This window comes from Phoca vitulina, unplaced genomic scaffold (genome assembly GCF_004348235.1).
Source record: "Phoca vitulina isolate PV1807 unplaced genomic scaffold, GSC_HSeal_1.0 scaffold6, whole genome shotgun sequence".
Lineage (NCBI taxonomy): Eukaryota > Metazoa > Chordata > Mammalia > Carnivora > Phocidae > Phoca > Phoca vitulina.
This window is the reverse complement of record NW_022589709.1, coordinates 13,930,923-13,948,203: the sequence shown is the minus strand read 5'-3', so window position 1 is coordinate 13,948,203 and position 17,281 is coordinate 13,930,923. Positions and strand designations below refer to the sequence as shown.

Here is a 17,281-nt window from a genome sequence, read left to right as displayed (position 1 = left end):
TGTCAGAAGTCCCATAACCCAGGGTTAGGAAAGGCTGTCTCCCAATTGAACAGCAGACCATTTACTTTGGAGAAATGAGCATTCTGACATTCTCTCCTCAGAGGTAGTCCCACACTGCTCTCTTCTGTTTGAGAAAGTGATAAGATGAACCCAAAACAAGGGCAGGGGAAGAAGCCTCTACCATATGCATTTTTCAAAAACAAAAACATTTTAATGGTAATGAAAACAGAAATGGCTCCTTCTGTGGTTCCTGATCATCCTCTGGACAAATCCAAACTCCTTTATTTGGCACTTAGGCCTTTAATGTTCCAGCCCCAGTCTGCCTTCCTCTCCATGTTCATGTTAATCTCTGAGCTCCTCCCACATTCTCCCCCCACTCCCAATTTCTTTACCTAATAATTCCCACTAGTCTTGTTAGATTCCAGGCAGATGTCAGCCACCTCCCTGCCTCCCCCTGCCCTCTTGTCTGTGCTTCCTGCTCTTGGGAAAGGCATGACTTCCTACTCCACTGTCTGTTCACTTGTCTCTCTCCCATATTAACCTACACTGTCCTTGGAGGCAATAGAATGCAGTAATAGTTAAGCACTTGAACTCTGGAGCCAAGCTATTGGTTCAAATTTCAGTCATCTGGGGCAAAATGACCTAATCACTCTGTGAGCCTTATTTCCGTCATCTGAGACATAGGGATGATAATAGTACTTACCTACTTCATAGAGTTGTCATGAGATTTAACTGAATTAATGTATGGAAAGTGCTTAAAACAGCACCTGGCAGATAGTCACCACTCAGTAAGTTATTCTTAATTCTCTGCTTGCTTTTTGTTGTTGAGATAGCAGCTGTAGTTTGTAAATATCTGTGTCCTCGAGGCCTAGCAGGTGCTCAACAAAAGTTTGAGGTCTGAATAAAGGAACAAAGTGAATGATGGGAGAAATAGGCTGATTCTAGTCAGTCCTCCAGCCCTAAATTCCCATCTATCATGCTTCCTTGACTCTCACAGGAAGCCATCCACCCCATATTAGAGCTCTGAGCTCCAAACACGCCAAGCCGGTGATAACTGAAGGTGTCCAAATCTCCCTCCCTTCCAGCTAAGTCATCAGGGAAGGGAGGCAAGAAGCAAGGGGCTCCCTAGCTCAGGGTCTCCGTTTCCAAGGATGCCTCTCACTTCCCCAAAGGGAAGTGACTGAAACCAGAAGCACAGGGCTGGTCCAAACAATGCTGCAGAGGCACCGCTGACCTGGGGAGGACCCTCTCCTCCTCCTTCTCCCATCACCACCATTCATTCATGCACTCATCCAGCTATCATTCACTGAGCACCTCCCGTGTGCAGACCCTGTTCCCGACACAGAGAGGTAAATTAGATAGCCACTGTCTTATAGGGTTCCCATCACAGCAGAGGAGACAGGCCAGTAAGGAGGTGATTACTGTGGAGGGTGCTAAGGGCCTGCAAGAGCACCTCACCCAGCCAGGGGTGGGTAGGGGAAAATCAGAGAAAGCTTCCTACGAGCGGTGACCATTTCTTCCAACCTTGGCCTTTTTTCTTAGGATGAAGAAACAACATCTGAAGGTCACAGAGGCCATTACTGCAAAGCAGCTAATCTCCTTTGATACTCACACTCCCAGCTGTGACCGTTCCCAGCTAACGATGTCACCGCACCAGTGGCGGCAGCAGCTGTGTGGCAAACCCTTCCTGTCACTTTGGGATGATGTGCATTATGAGCAGATTTGGACACGCTTGCCAGCCACCAGCAGGGGAACCAGCAGAGGGACTGGGCTCCTGGGATGGGAAGCAGCTGTAAGCTGGACCCGTTTACTTTCCTAGTGCCTATGGATCTTCTTCCTAGTGCATACGACAAAGGCAAGAAAGCCTGGCTGCTGGGAAATTTCCTTCTTATCGCATTAAATGGGCTCTTTCTACTTCCCCCTTGGGCCTTATGGCCCAGGCTTCTGACCCATTTCACAATCTTCTAAACCTGCCATGCTCTCTCATGCACTCCTACCTTCCTTTTCTTTTCTTTTTTTTCCTACTTAATACTTCTTTATCTTTCAAAATTCCCCTCAGGGTTACCTCCTTCAGGAAGCCTTCCTTGACTTCCTTCTCCACATTGAATTAAGAGTACTCTTGTTTTATAAGCCATCAAACTTACCACAATACATATTAGCAGTTTGCCTGTAGCTTACTCCTAACCAGACTGTGGTTCCTTAGCAGACAAGAGCTTTTATTTCTAGAGCTTCAACAGCTAGCAAGGTATCAGACCAATCATAAGTGTTCGAGACATGTTTGTTGTTGGGATGAATAAGCAAATGAGTAGGATTTAGAGGTCATCCAAATAACCAGGAGGGAGGGGTTCTCAAATGCATCCAGGTAGCATAGTGGCAGGCCTATGGACTCTGGAGCCAGATTGCTTGGGTCTAAATTTTGGTTCTGCCATTAATAGCTATGCGATTCTGGACAAATTACTTGGCCTCTTTAAGGGCCTTAGTTTCTTCATCTGAAAACAAATGTGGACAATAAAACTGCATGCCCCATAGAGTTATTATAAGAATTAAATAAGACACTGAATGTAAAACATGTAGCATCAAGCCTGGTACATAATAAGCTTGGATTAAGTGTTACTTGTAATATTATTATCACTACTATTATTATCAGTGGGTTGTCCTGCCTCAAAAAGTTGTCTCATGTTCTCTTTAACTTAAAAGCATTCAAACTCCAAACACTTTCTGCTTCTTCCCTTTTGAGGAAACATTTTGTAACTATGCATATGAGTTAGCTGATGGCATGTGGCTTGGATAATTTAGGATGGGGGAAGGGACATTAAGTCTCACACTGGGATTTAAGGGAGAGTTTTGTAAGTGCAGAAATAAAATGACAACTAAGCCAAAAGTGAACCAGCATGATTGTGCTCCCCAGCCCCTCGGAAGTAGGTTAAATGAGTGTCCTAAATCTCTCAGCCCAGTAATAACCACTGCATAAGCAAGCCCTCTCTCTGCTTGCATGTCCCTAGGTCCCACGGGGGTGATAAGAAAGGCACACAAGCACCGAGTTGGTAACAGCCTTCTCTCAAATAGAAAGTGGCAAACACGCATCTAAAAATGAAACCAAGTTTCTCTGGAGGGAGACAGGGAAGAAGGGGGGTAGGTAGGAGAAGAAAGCATTTTTTTCTGAGAAAAGAGAGACTTACTTGTTGCCATAGTCAATTTTAGATGTGACTTTCTGCTTCAGTTCCTTCAGCTCATCCTTGGGCAGAGTTCCTGAGAGGAGCTGGGACCGCCACTCCATCAGGTCATACATCATGGACTGCACCTGCATGAACCGTTCCTTTTTGCTGGCCTACAAGACAGGAAACAGTGCACAGTCACATGGACCGAGGGTGTGTTGGCATCTATGTGGCAAACTGTGCCAAAGTCAGTCAAGCATGTTCAGGGGCCATGACATGAACATCTCTCCTGGCCCCTACCCAGCTACCAACGGATTGGGCAGTAGTCTCCATCATCCACATATTTCTTCCTGCTGGGCCACAGAGACTTCCAGAAATGAAAGTGATAATCCTAATCACTTCTTGGCTAAAGAAAGCGTGATCTCTGGACTGCCATCAGAAAAGATACTCGTTGAGCAGAAATGCCATGAATATCTGCTGTAACGCAGGTCCCAGAGCTCAAGCTCTTTAAGGCTGGGAACCAGGACCATTTTTCTGGTGATAAAGGCCTATTTCTAGGGCAGCATTCCCCCACATGTGACGTGTACAACCTGTGGGACACAATGGCTTTGGTGATACAAAGACCCAATGTTAAATAACACAGACCCATATGGTGATTCTCCTTCCATCCTGTAGAAAGGAAGGAGAAAGGTGCAGTTTCATGGTAATATGTCTTTTTTTTAAAGATTTTATTTATTTATTTATTTGACAGAGAGAGACACAGCGAGAGAGGGGACACAAGCAGGGGGAGTGGGAGAGGGAGAAGAAGGCTTCCCGCTGATCAGGGAGCCCGATGTGGGGCTTGATCCCAGGACCCTGGGATCATGACCTGAGCCGAAGGCAGATGCTTAACAACTGAGCCACCCAGGCACCCTTCATGGTAATATGTCTTTAACCCCTCTTTCACGTTTGTCAATTCCTTTTTTTAACAAAGAGAGAGGGCGCCTGGGTGGCTCAGTTGGTTAAGCGACTGCCTTCGGCTCAGGTCATGATCCTGGAGTCCCAGGATCGAGTCCCGCATCGGGCTCCCTGCTCGGCAGGGAGTCTGGTTCTCCCTCTGACCCTCCTCCCTCTCATGCTCTCTGTCTCTCGTTCTCTCTCTCTCAAATAAATAAATAAAATCTTTAAAAAAAAAAAAAAAAAACAAAGAGAGAGAGGTCTTGAGCTCAGAGCTTTTGACAGGTACTATAGCAAGCATTTAATAACATTGCCTTGTTTTCATTGTATTTATTTGAATAATGTTCTTCTAATCATGCCAAGCACTTTTGGCTTTCCATTTGGGAAAGCATATATACACACATACACATACACACACACACACACACACACACACACACACACACACATATGTATTTGTCCTTTGTCCCCAGTTCTTGGCACACAGCTCCTAAAGCCCTTGAAATTTCCTGAGTGATAAGAGCCTCTTTTCTTATTCATAATGGGCTCCTTTTGACCATACCTGAGTTTATGCTAATGACATGACTCTTGGTGGCCCCCTCCACAGCTTCTGGATGGGAAGCTGGATGCCAGAGGAATCTACCATGTGATTAGAGAGTTGGAACTTTCAGCCCCACTCCCTTCCCCCTTCCCCTTCGAGGAAGGGAGAGAGGCTGGGGATGGAGTTCAATCACCAATGTCCAAAGATTGCATCAATCATGCCTATGTAATGAACTTTGATTAAAACTTTCAATCAACAAGGTTCAAGGAGCTTCCCAGATAGTGAACATATCTATGTGCAGGGAAAGTGGCATGCCAAGAGAAGGCATGGAAGCTCTGTGCTCAACCCCACCCTACTTCCCTTACCTGTGTATCTCTTCCATTTGGCTGTTCCTGCATCGTAGTCTTTTTTTTTAAAACACTTTTTTATTTTTATTTTTTAAGATTTTATTTATTTATTTGACAGAGAGACACAACGAGAGAGGGAACACAAGCAGGGGGAGTGGGAGAGGGAGAAGCAGGCTTCCCGCCGAGCAGGGAGCCTGATGCGGGGCTCGATCCCAGGACTCTGGGATCATGACCTGAGCCGAAGGCAGACGCTTAATGACTGAGCCACTCAGGTGCCCCTAAACACTTTTTCTAAAAAGATTTTATTTATTTATTTGAAAGAGAGAGAGCATGAGCAGGGTGAAAGGCAGAAGAAGAGGGAGAAGCAGACTCCCCACTGAGTGGGGAGCCGGACATGAGTCTCCATCCCAGCACTCTGAGATCATGACCTGAGCCGAAAGCAGTCACTTAACTGACTGAGCCACTGAGGCACCCCTGCATTGTAGCCTTTATACTAAAACAGTGATCATAAGTATAGCTCTTTCCAGAGCTCTGTGAATTGATCTAAGGAATTAGGAGACCCGAGGTGGAGGTAGAGAGGAATGATGAACCCCTGAATTTGTACTAAGTTTGGACAGAAGTGCGGGTAGCCTGGGGACCCGAGACTTGCAACTGGCATCTGAAGTGAGGTCAATCTTGTAGTTTTGAGTTCTTAAACTTATGGAATCTGAAACTGACTCTGGGGAGTCAGCATTAGAATTGAAATGAATTATAGTGTTGGAGAATTGGAAATTGTTGTTGGAATGACATGGCATGCTGTAAAATTCCTTACGTAAATTACTTAAGTTTACTAAAAAGGGAGCCAATTTAGGTATTAAGTAAATATAATACAGGTGGTATGCAGACATGGCAAGAATCATGAAGGTGATACTGGAATACCAGAGGTTGAAAGTTCTCTTTACTAAGGTAAAGGGCATGATGGACTTGATATTCAAAGATTTCTTAAGGGAAAACACCAAGCTTCCACGGTGTAGGTGTATGTGACATTTAAAAAGGGGTAGTGGAGGGGCGCCTGGGTGGCTCAGTCGTTAAGCGTCTGCCTTCGGCTCAGGTCATGATCCCAGGGTCCTGGGATCGAGGCCCGCATCAGGCTCCCTGCTCAGTGGGAAGCCTGCTTCTCCCTCTCCCACTCCCCCTGCTTGTGTTCCCTCTCTTGCTGTCAAATAAATAAATAAAATCTTTAAAAAAAAAAGGGGTAGTAGAGATGAATACTTAAACCACTTGAGCTTCAAGTTACTGTTTTCCCCCGAAACTTTCCTAACAACTTTTGGGAAACTTTTATAGAATTGGATGTGCCAATTACCATATATTATGAAGTATCCACATGGGAGTCGACATTTATGACCATAAAATTTAAGTCTACAAACAGCGTGTGTACACCAGCAGGTGTGCACAGTGCTGTAACAGAGATGCAGTAAGACTTGGTTGACATTTTCACTCTCAGCTTAATGGTTTTCTTAGCTAATTGCTTTCATTAGGAGCTTTAGATTCATCAAAGGAGGATTTAAAATTAGATTTGCTTCAATACAGGGAAAACACATACAAAATGTGCTCTTTGTTTTTCCAGGGTCAAAGCTTCCTCATAGACCTAAGGACAATAGCCATTAATTAGTTAATTAAGTTAATTAATATATTAGCATGGTGTTTTTCCAGGTATTGTCAGCAGACTACCAAATCAAAATCCCCAGGGTTTATTATAATGTGGAGTCTCATGACAGGAAGCTTTATTTTTTTAACAAAAATTTTTGCACTCGTTTAAAACCAAAGGATCACATCAGACCCCCATGTATTATGGCTGGGTCACAAGCTCACTGTGTGGCTTTGAGAAAGTTACCTAACTTCTCTGGACCTCGATGTACTCATACTGTTTGTCCTACTATGTCACGGGAGCTACCCTTGGCCTGCCCTGCTCATGGCTAAATTCCAAATCTGAACCAAAGCAAAGACCTCAGGAAGCGTCCATCCCAGGGAGCAGGGTTCTGGGTCTCACCACGTAGAGCTGTTTCCAGATGCTGCCCCATTCCCAAAGTGTCGTCGTCACTTCTTGTGCCAGAGGAATTTCTGCAGGAATGATGTTCTCGATATTTCTATTTAAGGTGGGAGACAAAATTGTGTGAAATTGAGACCCAGGTGCTAACAAGATAAAATGTTGGCAAATTTGCATTAAGCTGCAGCTGCTGAGAGGGGCCTTGCTGGCAGGAGACTAAACAGCCTCCAATAGCCACACCAATTACATTATGCAAATGCAAAGAACTTCCTTTTTAATGTCCTCCTTCACTGGGGTGGGCCCTTCAGCTCATTATTCAGGATTAATCGACTTTAATATAGTTCAAAGGCAGCTGCCGGTGAAAAGTTTGATTCTCCAAACTTCCTAATACCCCCTCAGAATCAGATCTGAACAGAATCAATGTGGATTAGATATCCCATTACATGAGGAAAAGGGGACACACAAATAAACGTGGGCACGGAGAAGGGGGATCAGCTGATTCACATCTGCCAAGTCAGGCTTTCAAAGCAGATAGGACAGAGACATCTGTGAGCTGTGGGAGGGTCAGATCTGGTGAAGAATGACAAATACCTTCTTTTCTCCACTGTCACTTCCTTGATGTGGATAAAGGATTTAGGGAAAATGCCCTGTTGGGAATAAAATAAGATAGAATAAAATAAAATGACATATCCTTACAGAAATAACTGAACCCAGGCCCTCATGGTTTTTCCCAAAAAACATTGACTGGTAAAACCCTCAAACTTCACAGGAATAATTCATTCTCTTATTTCTACTTCTCACCAGCTCTCCACTGGTTGTTCTAGATCCCGTAATAGCCCTAGATTCCCAAGGATGCTCCAGTCCCATTGTGGACACTCATCCTTCCAGATGGACAAGACAGGAGAGCATAAAAGACTCACTCTAAGTGAGACAAGGTGCTCTGTCTCTCCCCTGTCCTGCCCAAGGCCAGGAAAGCAGTCACCCTTCAGTCATAGCTGGAACATCAGGTCCTAAAGCAAAACAGCATCCTTGGTTGCATATGGGCTATCTTGATATGAGACTTATTTTCCCCTGGATTTATTTTATTGTTCTTTGGAGAGCAGAGTAGGATCATGCCTCCCAATCAACATGTCAGGGAGGAAGGAAGAAGTGTCTTATTTCCTTGCCCCCTAAGCTTGGCTCAGTTAACAAGAAAAGCTTATCAATTACTTGGAAATCCTTCATAAATTAACCAGGGTGCACACTGGAGACATCTGCTTCTGCACTAGACACCGTGAGCAATAAGACCAGTAAAACAGGTGGCTGCTCTCATGGAGACAATGGCGTAATATGGAGTTGGAACAAGTGAACTCCCCAAGGGCAGAGACTGGACTTGTCTCCGTGAGGTGAGGCAATGTCGAATGCCCCCACACAACTCTAGAGAAAGGCAGCAGAAGATAAATTTCAAATAAAACATGCACAATTCCATGGGGACTCAAGGAAGGGAGAAATCATATGTAATTGGCATATCAGGAAAAGTCGAGCTCCAGAGGTTAGCCTTAACCGGGAAGGGAGTTGAGGCACAGCAAGGGCCAACGTGTAGAGGTGGGAAAGCACAGGACACAAGGAAGGAGAAATGAGACAAAAATGCTGGGGAGCTATAGTGGGAGATAATTGCCCAAAGGGATTGAAGCTTCATGTAAAGACATCTAACATTGTTTCAAATAAAAACAGATTGGCCTTACCTGTAACATTTTGTGCTTTAGGAGGTATCCCCTATACCAATCTGCAAAGAGAAAATAAACAGGTCTCTTATCTATTCCTACAAGTTTATTGCTGGTTTTGTTGTTTTTGTTGTTGTTGTTCTGTTTGTTTTTAACTAGCAAAGAAACTACTGCAAAGTGCTTTAGACCTTAGTACAGATCCAAGTCTGGAAGCCACTAGGCTTCAACAATCTGTTGAATTCGTTGCCAACATCTCCAAAAAGCATCTAAAAAGACAGGGATTTCACATACCAATGTGAATTTCCTCCTTTTGAAAAAATAGGAGGCCCGGGGATGGTGGTCACAGTTGGCTTATGGTGAAGGGCAGCTGGTCCCATCAGACAGGGCAGGTGCCTCCAACTCACCAGCCTCCACCCAGCTCTTCACTTATTTCCATTACCTGCCTGGGTCCTGTGTTCATGTGCATGTTTCAACCTCCGCCTTACAGACATAGAAAGGCTAAGGGAGTCCGGCAAACATCCTAAAATAATACCCGCAGTTTTAACAGCAGCAAATTGTGTCTAATATGTGACTTGCAAAAGTTAGTCATTACAAAACAGGTAAGTTCAGAGATGGGTAAAAGGACAGGAATTTTAAAAGGTTCTTCCCTTTGCAAGAACATCAAAAATGATTCAATTAACAGAAGTCCAAATTATACACAGTCCTCGAACAAAATGAGCCTCAGTGTAACAAATATTGACTATAATGAGTCCACTGGCCTTTGGAATGATTCAAGCACAGCCAAGTAGTGGCATTTGTCATCTTTGTAAATAAAAAGTGTCTGTCGGGAGCCTCATTAGCAAACCCTCATTACTGGGGTGACAGATTGTTGTCGAAACATGTTCTCAACAAACATACGTGCAAGCCCCCAAACAAACAAGTTAAAATGCAAAGTCACCCTTCATAGTCATGAGCCAGCTTGAAGGTCAGGTCCTAAAGAAAATTCTAAAGCAACAGAGGCCCACAGTGGCTCCTATTTTGAGAAACAGAAAGAAAGGAAGGAGAAAAGGAGAAAAGGAAGGAGAGGGAAAAAAAAAAAAAAAAACCAGAAATGAATGGATTTCAGAGAGAAAAAATCTCGGGTTTGGAATAAAGTACCATTCTAGGCACTCATCATATATGAAGTCTTTTAATCCTTGTACAAACTAGGAGGTAGGAACTATAATTATCCCATTTTGCAAGAGTGGCCTACCTGAGGCAGAGAGAAGTTAAGTAACTTTCCCAGGGTTACACAGCTAATAAGTGACAGCGTCAGGATTTCAATGTAAGCAGCCATCATACTGTGTTTCCTGTCTAATGGAGGAAGGAACATGGTCCTTTCCTAATATTTCCTTCCCCCAATATCTGAATCCCCACGATCTCACTAAGCTACTTTCCAGCTGAATACTTCCAGTGCTGGAAACTTCATGAAGCATCACATTCTATGTTTACACTCTAATAATTTGTCCATAACTACTGGTAATAATTAACCATTAACAATAGCACTTATCCTTTCTGAGTGCTTGCTGTGTGTCAAGAATTCTGGTAAAGTTTTTGTTTTGTTTCTTTCAAATTATAAATTAATCTTCACAACAACCCTCTAACGTAGATACTATTATTGCCTCAGTTCTGCAAATGAAAATAGAGAGGCACGGAATGATTAAGCAACTTGCTCATGGTCACACAGCTAGTGGGTGATGTAACTAAGATTTAAATCCAAGCATCTAACCCCACAGAGATGACACTCCACAGCCTTGCACTATAACAACTCCTTTGTTTGCAGTTCTACCCCATGCCACCAACTAGATAAAAAACATCTTTGGAATATTGCTAGCTACCATTTACTGATTACCTAATGTATGCAAAGCTGTATGCTAAGTGTTGTACATTCTCTCTTTTAAAAATCAACAATTATCATCATCATCAACAAAAACAACAACAACCAAGAAAGTTGTGCATATTTTCTATTTTATTTCCTGAACCCACAGATTTTGAATACTATCGCTTTTTCCAGTGACTTTTTTCAGTCATTTCAACATATTTCCATAACAACAAAGTAAATGAAACATGCTTCAAATTTAACAAAATGGAGTTTACTGATGATTTGGCCTCCTCATTCAGAAGAGAAGAAAACTTAACTTTCACATGACCTATCCCTAAAGCAGACCCAAAGGGCCATCTCCCTGCAAAGTACACTTTAAAAAGACACCCTGTCAAGTGCTCATAATGACACTCTCTTACCCTAAAAGCAAAGAACTTAGATCACCCTCGATGGAGTTGTTGGTCCAGAAGCTGCTACATGGCTCTGAGTATACCCTACTCAGCAAGCGGTAGATCCAAAATTCTCGTTGCAGAGCTCTTTGCAGCTGAACCAAGAATGAGGTAGTGCACTTAGAAACTTGGAAAGAGCTCCAGATATCTTTGAGAAAAGCAAGTCTCAGAATGGTATGTATGGTGTGGTCCCATTTCTAGGAAACAACAAAAGCTATGCCTTACTTTAAAAAGCATAAGCTTCTATGGTCAGACTCCTCCCTCATACCTTCCCTTTGTTTCATTTTACTAGTCATCACAATTCAAAAGCTCTTTGGGAACCAATGTACAGAAACCCCATTGTCTTCCTACTAACAGTAAGCCCCCATGATCCAGACAGGTGTATATATCTGTAGGTGGACTGGAACTTTCCCTGTTGTTCCAGAAGGGAAGCAAATAATTGAAGGTGGAGCAGACATTCCCTCTGAAGGGCTTACAAAGAAGAGTCTAAACAAGCAGGGCTACCCCCAAAGACCATCCCGCTACCACAGTCTATGTAATTAGAAGAGAGAGAGAGAGAGAGAGACAAAGAAACAGGGGGGTCTTTGGAGGTGGTAGTTGCTGCCTTAGGAGTGCTTGGTATAGCTTCCCCACCCCTAAGCCAAATCCAAACATGGGGGTGTGGTCCAGGAGATTTACTCCTAGGGACATGTGGCATCTCATTCCCTAGCTACAAGACTATTCATACAGGGCACTGGCTGATCTTTGGGCTTATTTGATCAAGGAACACAGAGAATTGGAAAGAAAGCACCCCAAACTCCTACCCACCCCAACCTTGTTTAAACTGGAGAAAGAAGGGTGGCATTAAACTGGATATAGGATTGAAGTCTTCTTGTGAAATGTCATTAAATATCAGGAAAGATGTCAACCAAATGTGACTGAAGAAAGTGACTGAAGAAAAATCACACTGATTTTTTTATGTTTATCTCCCCATAAGGAGTTCTGACTGCTCAATAAACGTATGTATTTTGCATATCTAAAATCAGAACATAGAATGTTTATTCAGGCTCTGGGTAAAAAAGGCAGCCTGAGAGATGTACTATGGACCAAAAAATAAGCATTAGGATATCTAAGGCTTAGTAACAACAGGTATCCTTCTGAACTATTTGAGTTTTCAACACAACAAAATATTATCTTTATAATAAAAAGTTAACTAAAATGAGCTCTAGTGAAAGGAAATTCATTCATGTCTAATGTTCCAGGTGAGGTGTTGCCTTCCTCATTCATCCAGATGAATAAATTTAGTATAGGCAAGGAAGGGCTGGCCTCACCCATTCCAGGCAATCAGAGGGCCAGCTTCCAGGTTCTCTGGGCCAAATTATAAAGATACATACCTGCCAGTCTCCATATAGCTCTATATAATGGGGGGAAGAATGGAATTAGCCAACACAGAGCACCTAAGAGTTAGGCATGGTGCTGGACGGCTTTACTTTCTCTCACACTATCCTCATAACAAGCCCAAGAACAGGCAATGGTAACCCATTTCACAGGTGAGAAAACTGAAGCCTACCTACCTAGCTAGTGGGTAGTGGAGCAGAGAATAACTTTCTGATTCAAAAGTCCATGGTCTTTCCACTCCTTTTTTGGTTTGTTTGTTCGTTTGTTTGTGGGGAGGATTTAAAAACTACTGGGGGCACCTGGGTGGCTCAGTCAGTTAAGCATCTGCCTTCGGCTCAGGTCATGATCCCAGGGTCCTGGGATGGAGCCCCATGTCTATCTCCCTGCTCAGTGGGGAGTCTGCTTCTCCCTCTGCCCCTCCCCCTGCTCACGCGTGCTCTCTCTCTCTCTCTCTCTCAAATAAATAAATAAATAAAATCTTTAAAAACTATTGAAAAGTACAAAGAATAAGATAGCAACTACTCATATTTCTACCACCTAGAATTAATCATTGCTAATATCTGGAGATAGGTGCTTCAAATCTTCAAGACTATATTATTTTTTTTGTCTAAAATTGATATGGACTGTTACAAAGAATTTAAAGTAAGCAGAAAAGTATAAATATAAGAGCTAAAAGAATTATCCTGAATCCTATTACCCAGAAAAAGGAAAATACTATTAAATATCATCTTAGTCAACTTTTCATTTATATTTATATACACAGGATGGCAGATGGATAAAAAGATAAAATATGATTTTTAAAATACTCTTATAAAAATCAGCATAAAGACACTGCATAAATAAAAATCTCAAATACCAAACTTAATCTTATTTGTATTTGATAGAAGGAAAAGAAATGAAGTGAAATTGAAGGAAATGTTGAAACTTTGATTAAATATTTCTTCTTAGGGGAACCCTCATGCTCTGCTGGTGGGAACACAGACTGGTGGTACAGCCATACTGGAGAACAGTATGGAGGTTCCTCAAAAAGTTAAAAATAGAACTACCCTACGATTCAGCAACTGAACTACTAGGTATTTACTCAAAGAATACAAAAATGCTAATTCAAAGGGATACATGCACCCTGATGTTTACAACAGCATTATCTACAATAGCCAAATTATGGAAACAGCCCAAGTGTCCAGCAATGGATAAAGGGATAAAGAGGATGTGGTATATATATACATATATATATGTAATAGAATATTACTCAGCCATAAAAAGAATGAAATCATGCCATTTGCAAAGACATGAATGGAACCAGAGAACATTATGTTAAGGGAAGTAAGTCAGTGAGAGAAAGACAAATACCATATGATTTCACTCATGTGGAATTTAAGAAACAAAACAAACGAGCAAAGGGAAAAAAAAGAGAGAGAGACAAACCAAGAAACCGACTCTTCACTCTAGAGAACAAACTGATGGTCACCAGAGGGGAGGTGGATAGGGGGATGGGTGAAATAGGTGATGGGGATTAAGGAGTGCACTTATTACAATGAACACAGGGTGTTTTATGGATATGTTGAATCACTATATTGTATACCTGAAACTAATATTGTATGTATGTTAACTGTAATTTAAATAAAAACTTAAAAATAAAATAAGATAAATGTTTCTTTTTTATAAAAAAGATCTCCTAAAAACTCCTTTAAAATAAAAATAGTTACGAAAAGCATTAAAAGATTGAAGTGATTATGATTTTTTAATTGTAATATTTTATTTCTAATTGATATTGACCAACTCTCTATTATGATAACATCATAAAGTTAATCTATTCCCTTCTACTCCTCACTTCTCAATTTTATGTGTTTTTTTTATATTGTCCACTTTCCTAACAATAACATTTTTTGGTAGTCATAAATATTGTGACTTTTAATATCAATCTCTATAAATTGATTCATTTAGACTCAATGCTTACCACTATTTCTTTTTATCACAGCTTTTTAATTCCTGTATTTTTAAATTTTGACTCATCTCTCAATTGGCTGGATTTTATTTTTCAAGTAGGTTTCTGCAAAAGGGTTTCATGGGCACACCCAAGTTCTTTTTGTTACACCATCCTGACTTATTTTTGACTAACACTGTGGTTTTCACTTTTTTATATTTGATGGTAACAGGTTTTCAATCAGAATCATAGCAGAACTCCCCATCTGCAAAGCAGACAATACCAGGCCTGATCTCAGAGCCTGTAGCTGTCCGAGGCCCTCAGGGAAACCTTAGGGTCCATAAATTTCAGTTAAAACTCCATATAATGAAGTGGGGGGGAAATCAGAGGGGGAGACGAACCATGAGAGACTATGGACTCTGAGAAACAAACTGAGGGTTCTAGAGGGGAGGGGGGTGGGGGGATGGGTTAGCCTGGTGATGGGTATTAAAGAGGGCATGTATTGAATGGAGCCCTGGGTGTTATACACAAACAATGAATCATGGAACACTACATCAAAAACTAATGATGTAATGTATGGTGATTAACATAACATAATAAAATTAAATTTAAAAAAAACTCCATATAGATATGGGTGTAGGCATGATAAGTGTTTTGTATACCAATTCGCTGTTTTGTATACCAATGCTTCAGATAAATAGAATCATGTTAACAGACTTCTGAACACTGAATATGTATTTTCAAAGTATTCACAAATTGGCGATCACTCACTAAATTAATATGCCCAGCTCTTTCCAGAAAGGCATTGTGGCCACTTATTACAAGGATACATTAAAATAAAACTAATAAAATAGAATTAAAAATGGAAAACCAGAACCGAAGAGGTTAGTAACAAGGACACTAATCCACAAAAGCTCTTCTGCTTGTTTTTTGCTTTGCATGCATTGTGTGTGTCTGCTTGTATACATGTGTTTGTATATGTGTATATATGCGAACATGCCTCTGTGTGTTTATGTTTGCATGTGTGTATGTGTCTGCTTGTGTATGTGTGTGCGTCAATCTCCAGAATTGCCTTGGAAGTTATACATAGCTGATCTGGCACTGGGGATAAGACCTGTCCTGTGGGTTGCCATGAGGAGTGCCCAGACTAACATGTTATAAGGAAGTTAGCATAGTGCCCCCAGTATGTAGTAAGAATCCAAACACGGCTAGTTCTGTAAGCAACCTCCTTTCCTCTGGCTGGTTATTTCCCCTGGAGAGGGCCTCCTTCACAGCAACAAGCCTGCTTCCTGTGCACCCCTCACTCCTGTCCCAGCACAAGAGCTCTCTAATCTAAGGGATTAGCTCGGAGGGAGGGATGTGCCTGGGTGCTCAGTCCAATCATTTCTTTTTATATATATATAATTTTATTTATTTATTTGAGAGAGAGACAGAGAGAGTGAGAGAGAGCATGAGCAGGGTGAGGGGCAGAGGGAGAAGCAGACTCCCCGCTGAGCAGGGAGCCCCAGGTGGGGCTCCATCCCGGAACTCCAGGATCATGACCAGAGCCAAAGGCAGATGCTTAACCAACTGAGCCACTCATTTCTTTCTTGCTTCTTGCTCTGCCCAGCTACAGGAAGGACATATGCTCTCCACACAGTAGGAGTAGAGGCAGGCCCAGGGAGGGGGAGACTGGTGGAGGCCCTGCTCTGCCAGTGAGGACTGGGAGAGCCTGTCTGACTGTGGCTGACATATTGGCAAGTTCATTTGGCTCTTATACCCTAGCCATGTTCCCAATATCAATTTTATCAGTGACATAGGTGATATATTGATTTATAATGCCCTGACTTATGGGTCCAAGGCCATTAGCTTTTGTGCAAATTTTAAAAAGCACCCTTACCACCCCCACCACCATGGGTGAACACAGCCCAATAGACATTTGGCTTCACAAGAGGATGGCACCTCTGTGGGAACAAAGAGATGCCACTTTGCCCAAGACAGGGTTCCCAGCTTGATGCAGGGTGTGAGCACTGCTCCCAGGACCAGGTACAGTGCCCATACCACACAGTTGTGCATAGCAGTCCTTTTGGAATCAAGGGTATAATTTACTGAGCTCTTCAAAACCCTAATAGTGCTGATTTCCCTTAATAATCTTATTAGTATTAATACTAAGAAAGAAGGTGGATGTCACAGGCCCAAATAGCCCCATGGCTGTGATAAATGGACAGCACAAAAAACATCAAACCCACAAGTCAGGCCTTTGCTACTAAGCATAAATTCTTAAAATAACAAAGCATTATTTTCAGTAAATTCTAATTGCTAATATTATCAAAATGCATAACAGACCACACACATTTGCAGGTTCCAAGAGAGGGCTGGAGGTGCTAGGTGTGTACTGCTGAGTCCCAACACCATCAGCCAGGGTGCCAGGCATCCGTGACTCACCTCCACAGGTCTCCTGTATTCGCACCACATCACCAATCTGCAGGGAGAGCTGGGGGGCTCCATTCCCCTGGAAGTTGTATATGGCTGTGAAACAAGAGAGGGGCAGCATGGTGAGACCTCTGGATACTGAGAATCACTGCTCCTCCTTGCTGTCCCTGAGTTTACCTGACACCCATGCAGCCTACATGGGTTAATAAGACCAATGCAGAAACCCACTGCCTACCACAGGAGTCAATGAAAGGCTAGCCTGGCTGCTAAAGGCCCCTACTCATTAACCAAACCTGACCCCTCCCAGCACAGGTCTTGCACTCCAGTCTGCATGACAAGGAGGTTATTGATATCATCTACCATAGGTTGACCTCTCCCAGTGCACTAGGCATGTGCTCTGCACATCTCATTCCATTCTAACAGCAACCCTGTGAGGTATAAACTGTGATCCCATTTTACAGATGGAAAACAGAGGTGCTAAGTCTTGGTCAAAGTCTTCAGGCCAGGAAGTGACAGGAAAATCAGTATCTAATTTCCATATTCTCAACCACTATGATGAGCTACTTGCTGC

General features: G+C 42.4%; 1 protein-coding gene across 2 annotated transcripts in view; it reads right to left on the bottom strand.

The window, feature by feature from the left end:
• Positions 1–17,281, bottom strand: part of DOCK2 (dedicator of cytokinesis 2) — a 475,105-nt gene that overhangs the window by 371,336 nt on the left and 86,488 nt on the right. For both annotated transcript variants that reach the window (XM_032403689.1, XM_032403690.1), the window contains 5 exons: positions 16,723–16,806; positions 8,730–8,770; positions 7,597–7,652; positions 7,009–7,105; positions 3,180–3,328 (listed from right to left, as the gene is read on the bottom strand). In XM_032403689.1, coding sequence (XP_032259580.1) covers positions 3,180–3,328; positions 7,009–7,105; positions 7,597–7,652; positions 8,730–8,770; positions 16,723–16,806 — 427 coding nt within the window. The remainder of the gene's footprint in view (positions 1–3,179; positions 3,329–7,008; positions 7,106–7,596; positions 7,653–8,729; positions 8,771–16,722; positions 16,807–17,281) is intronic.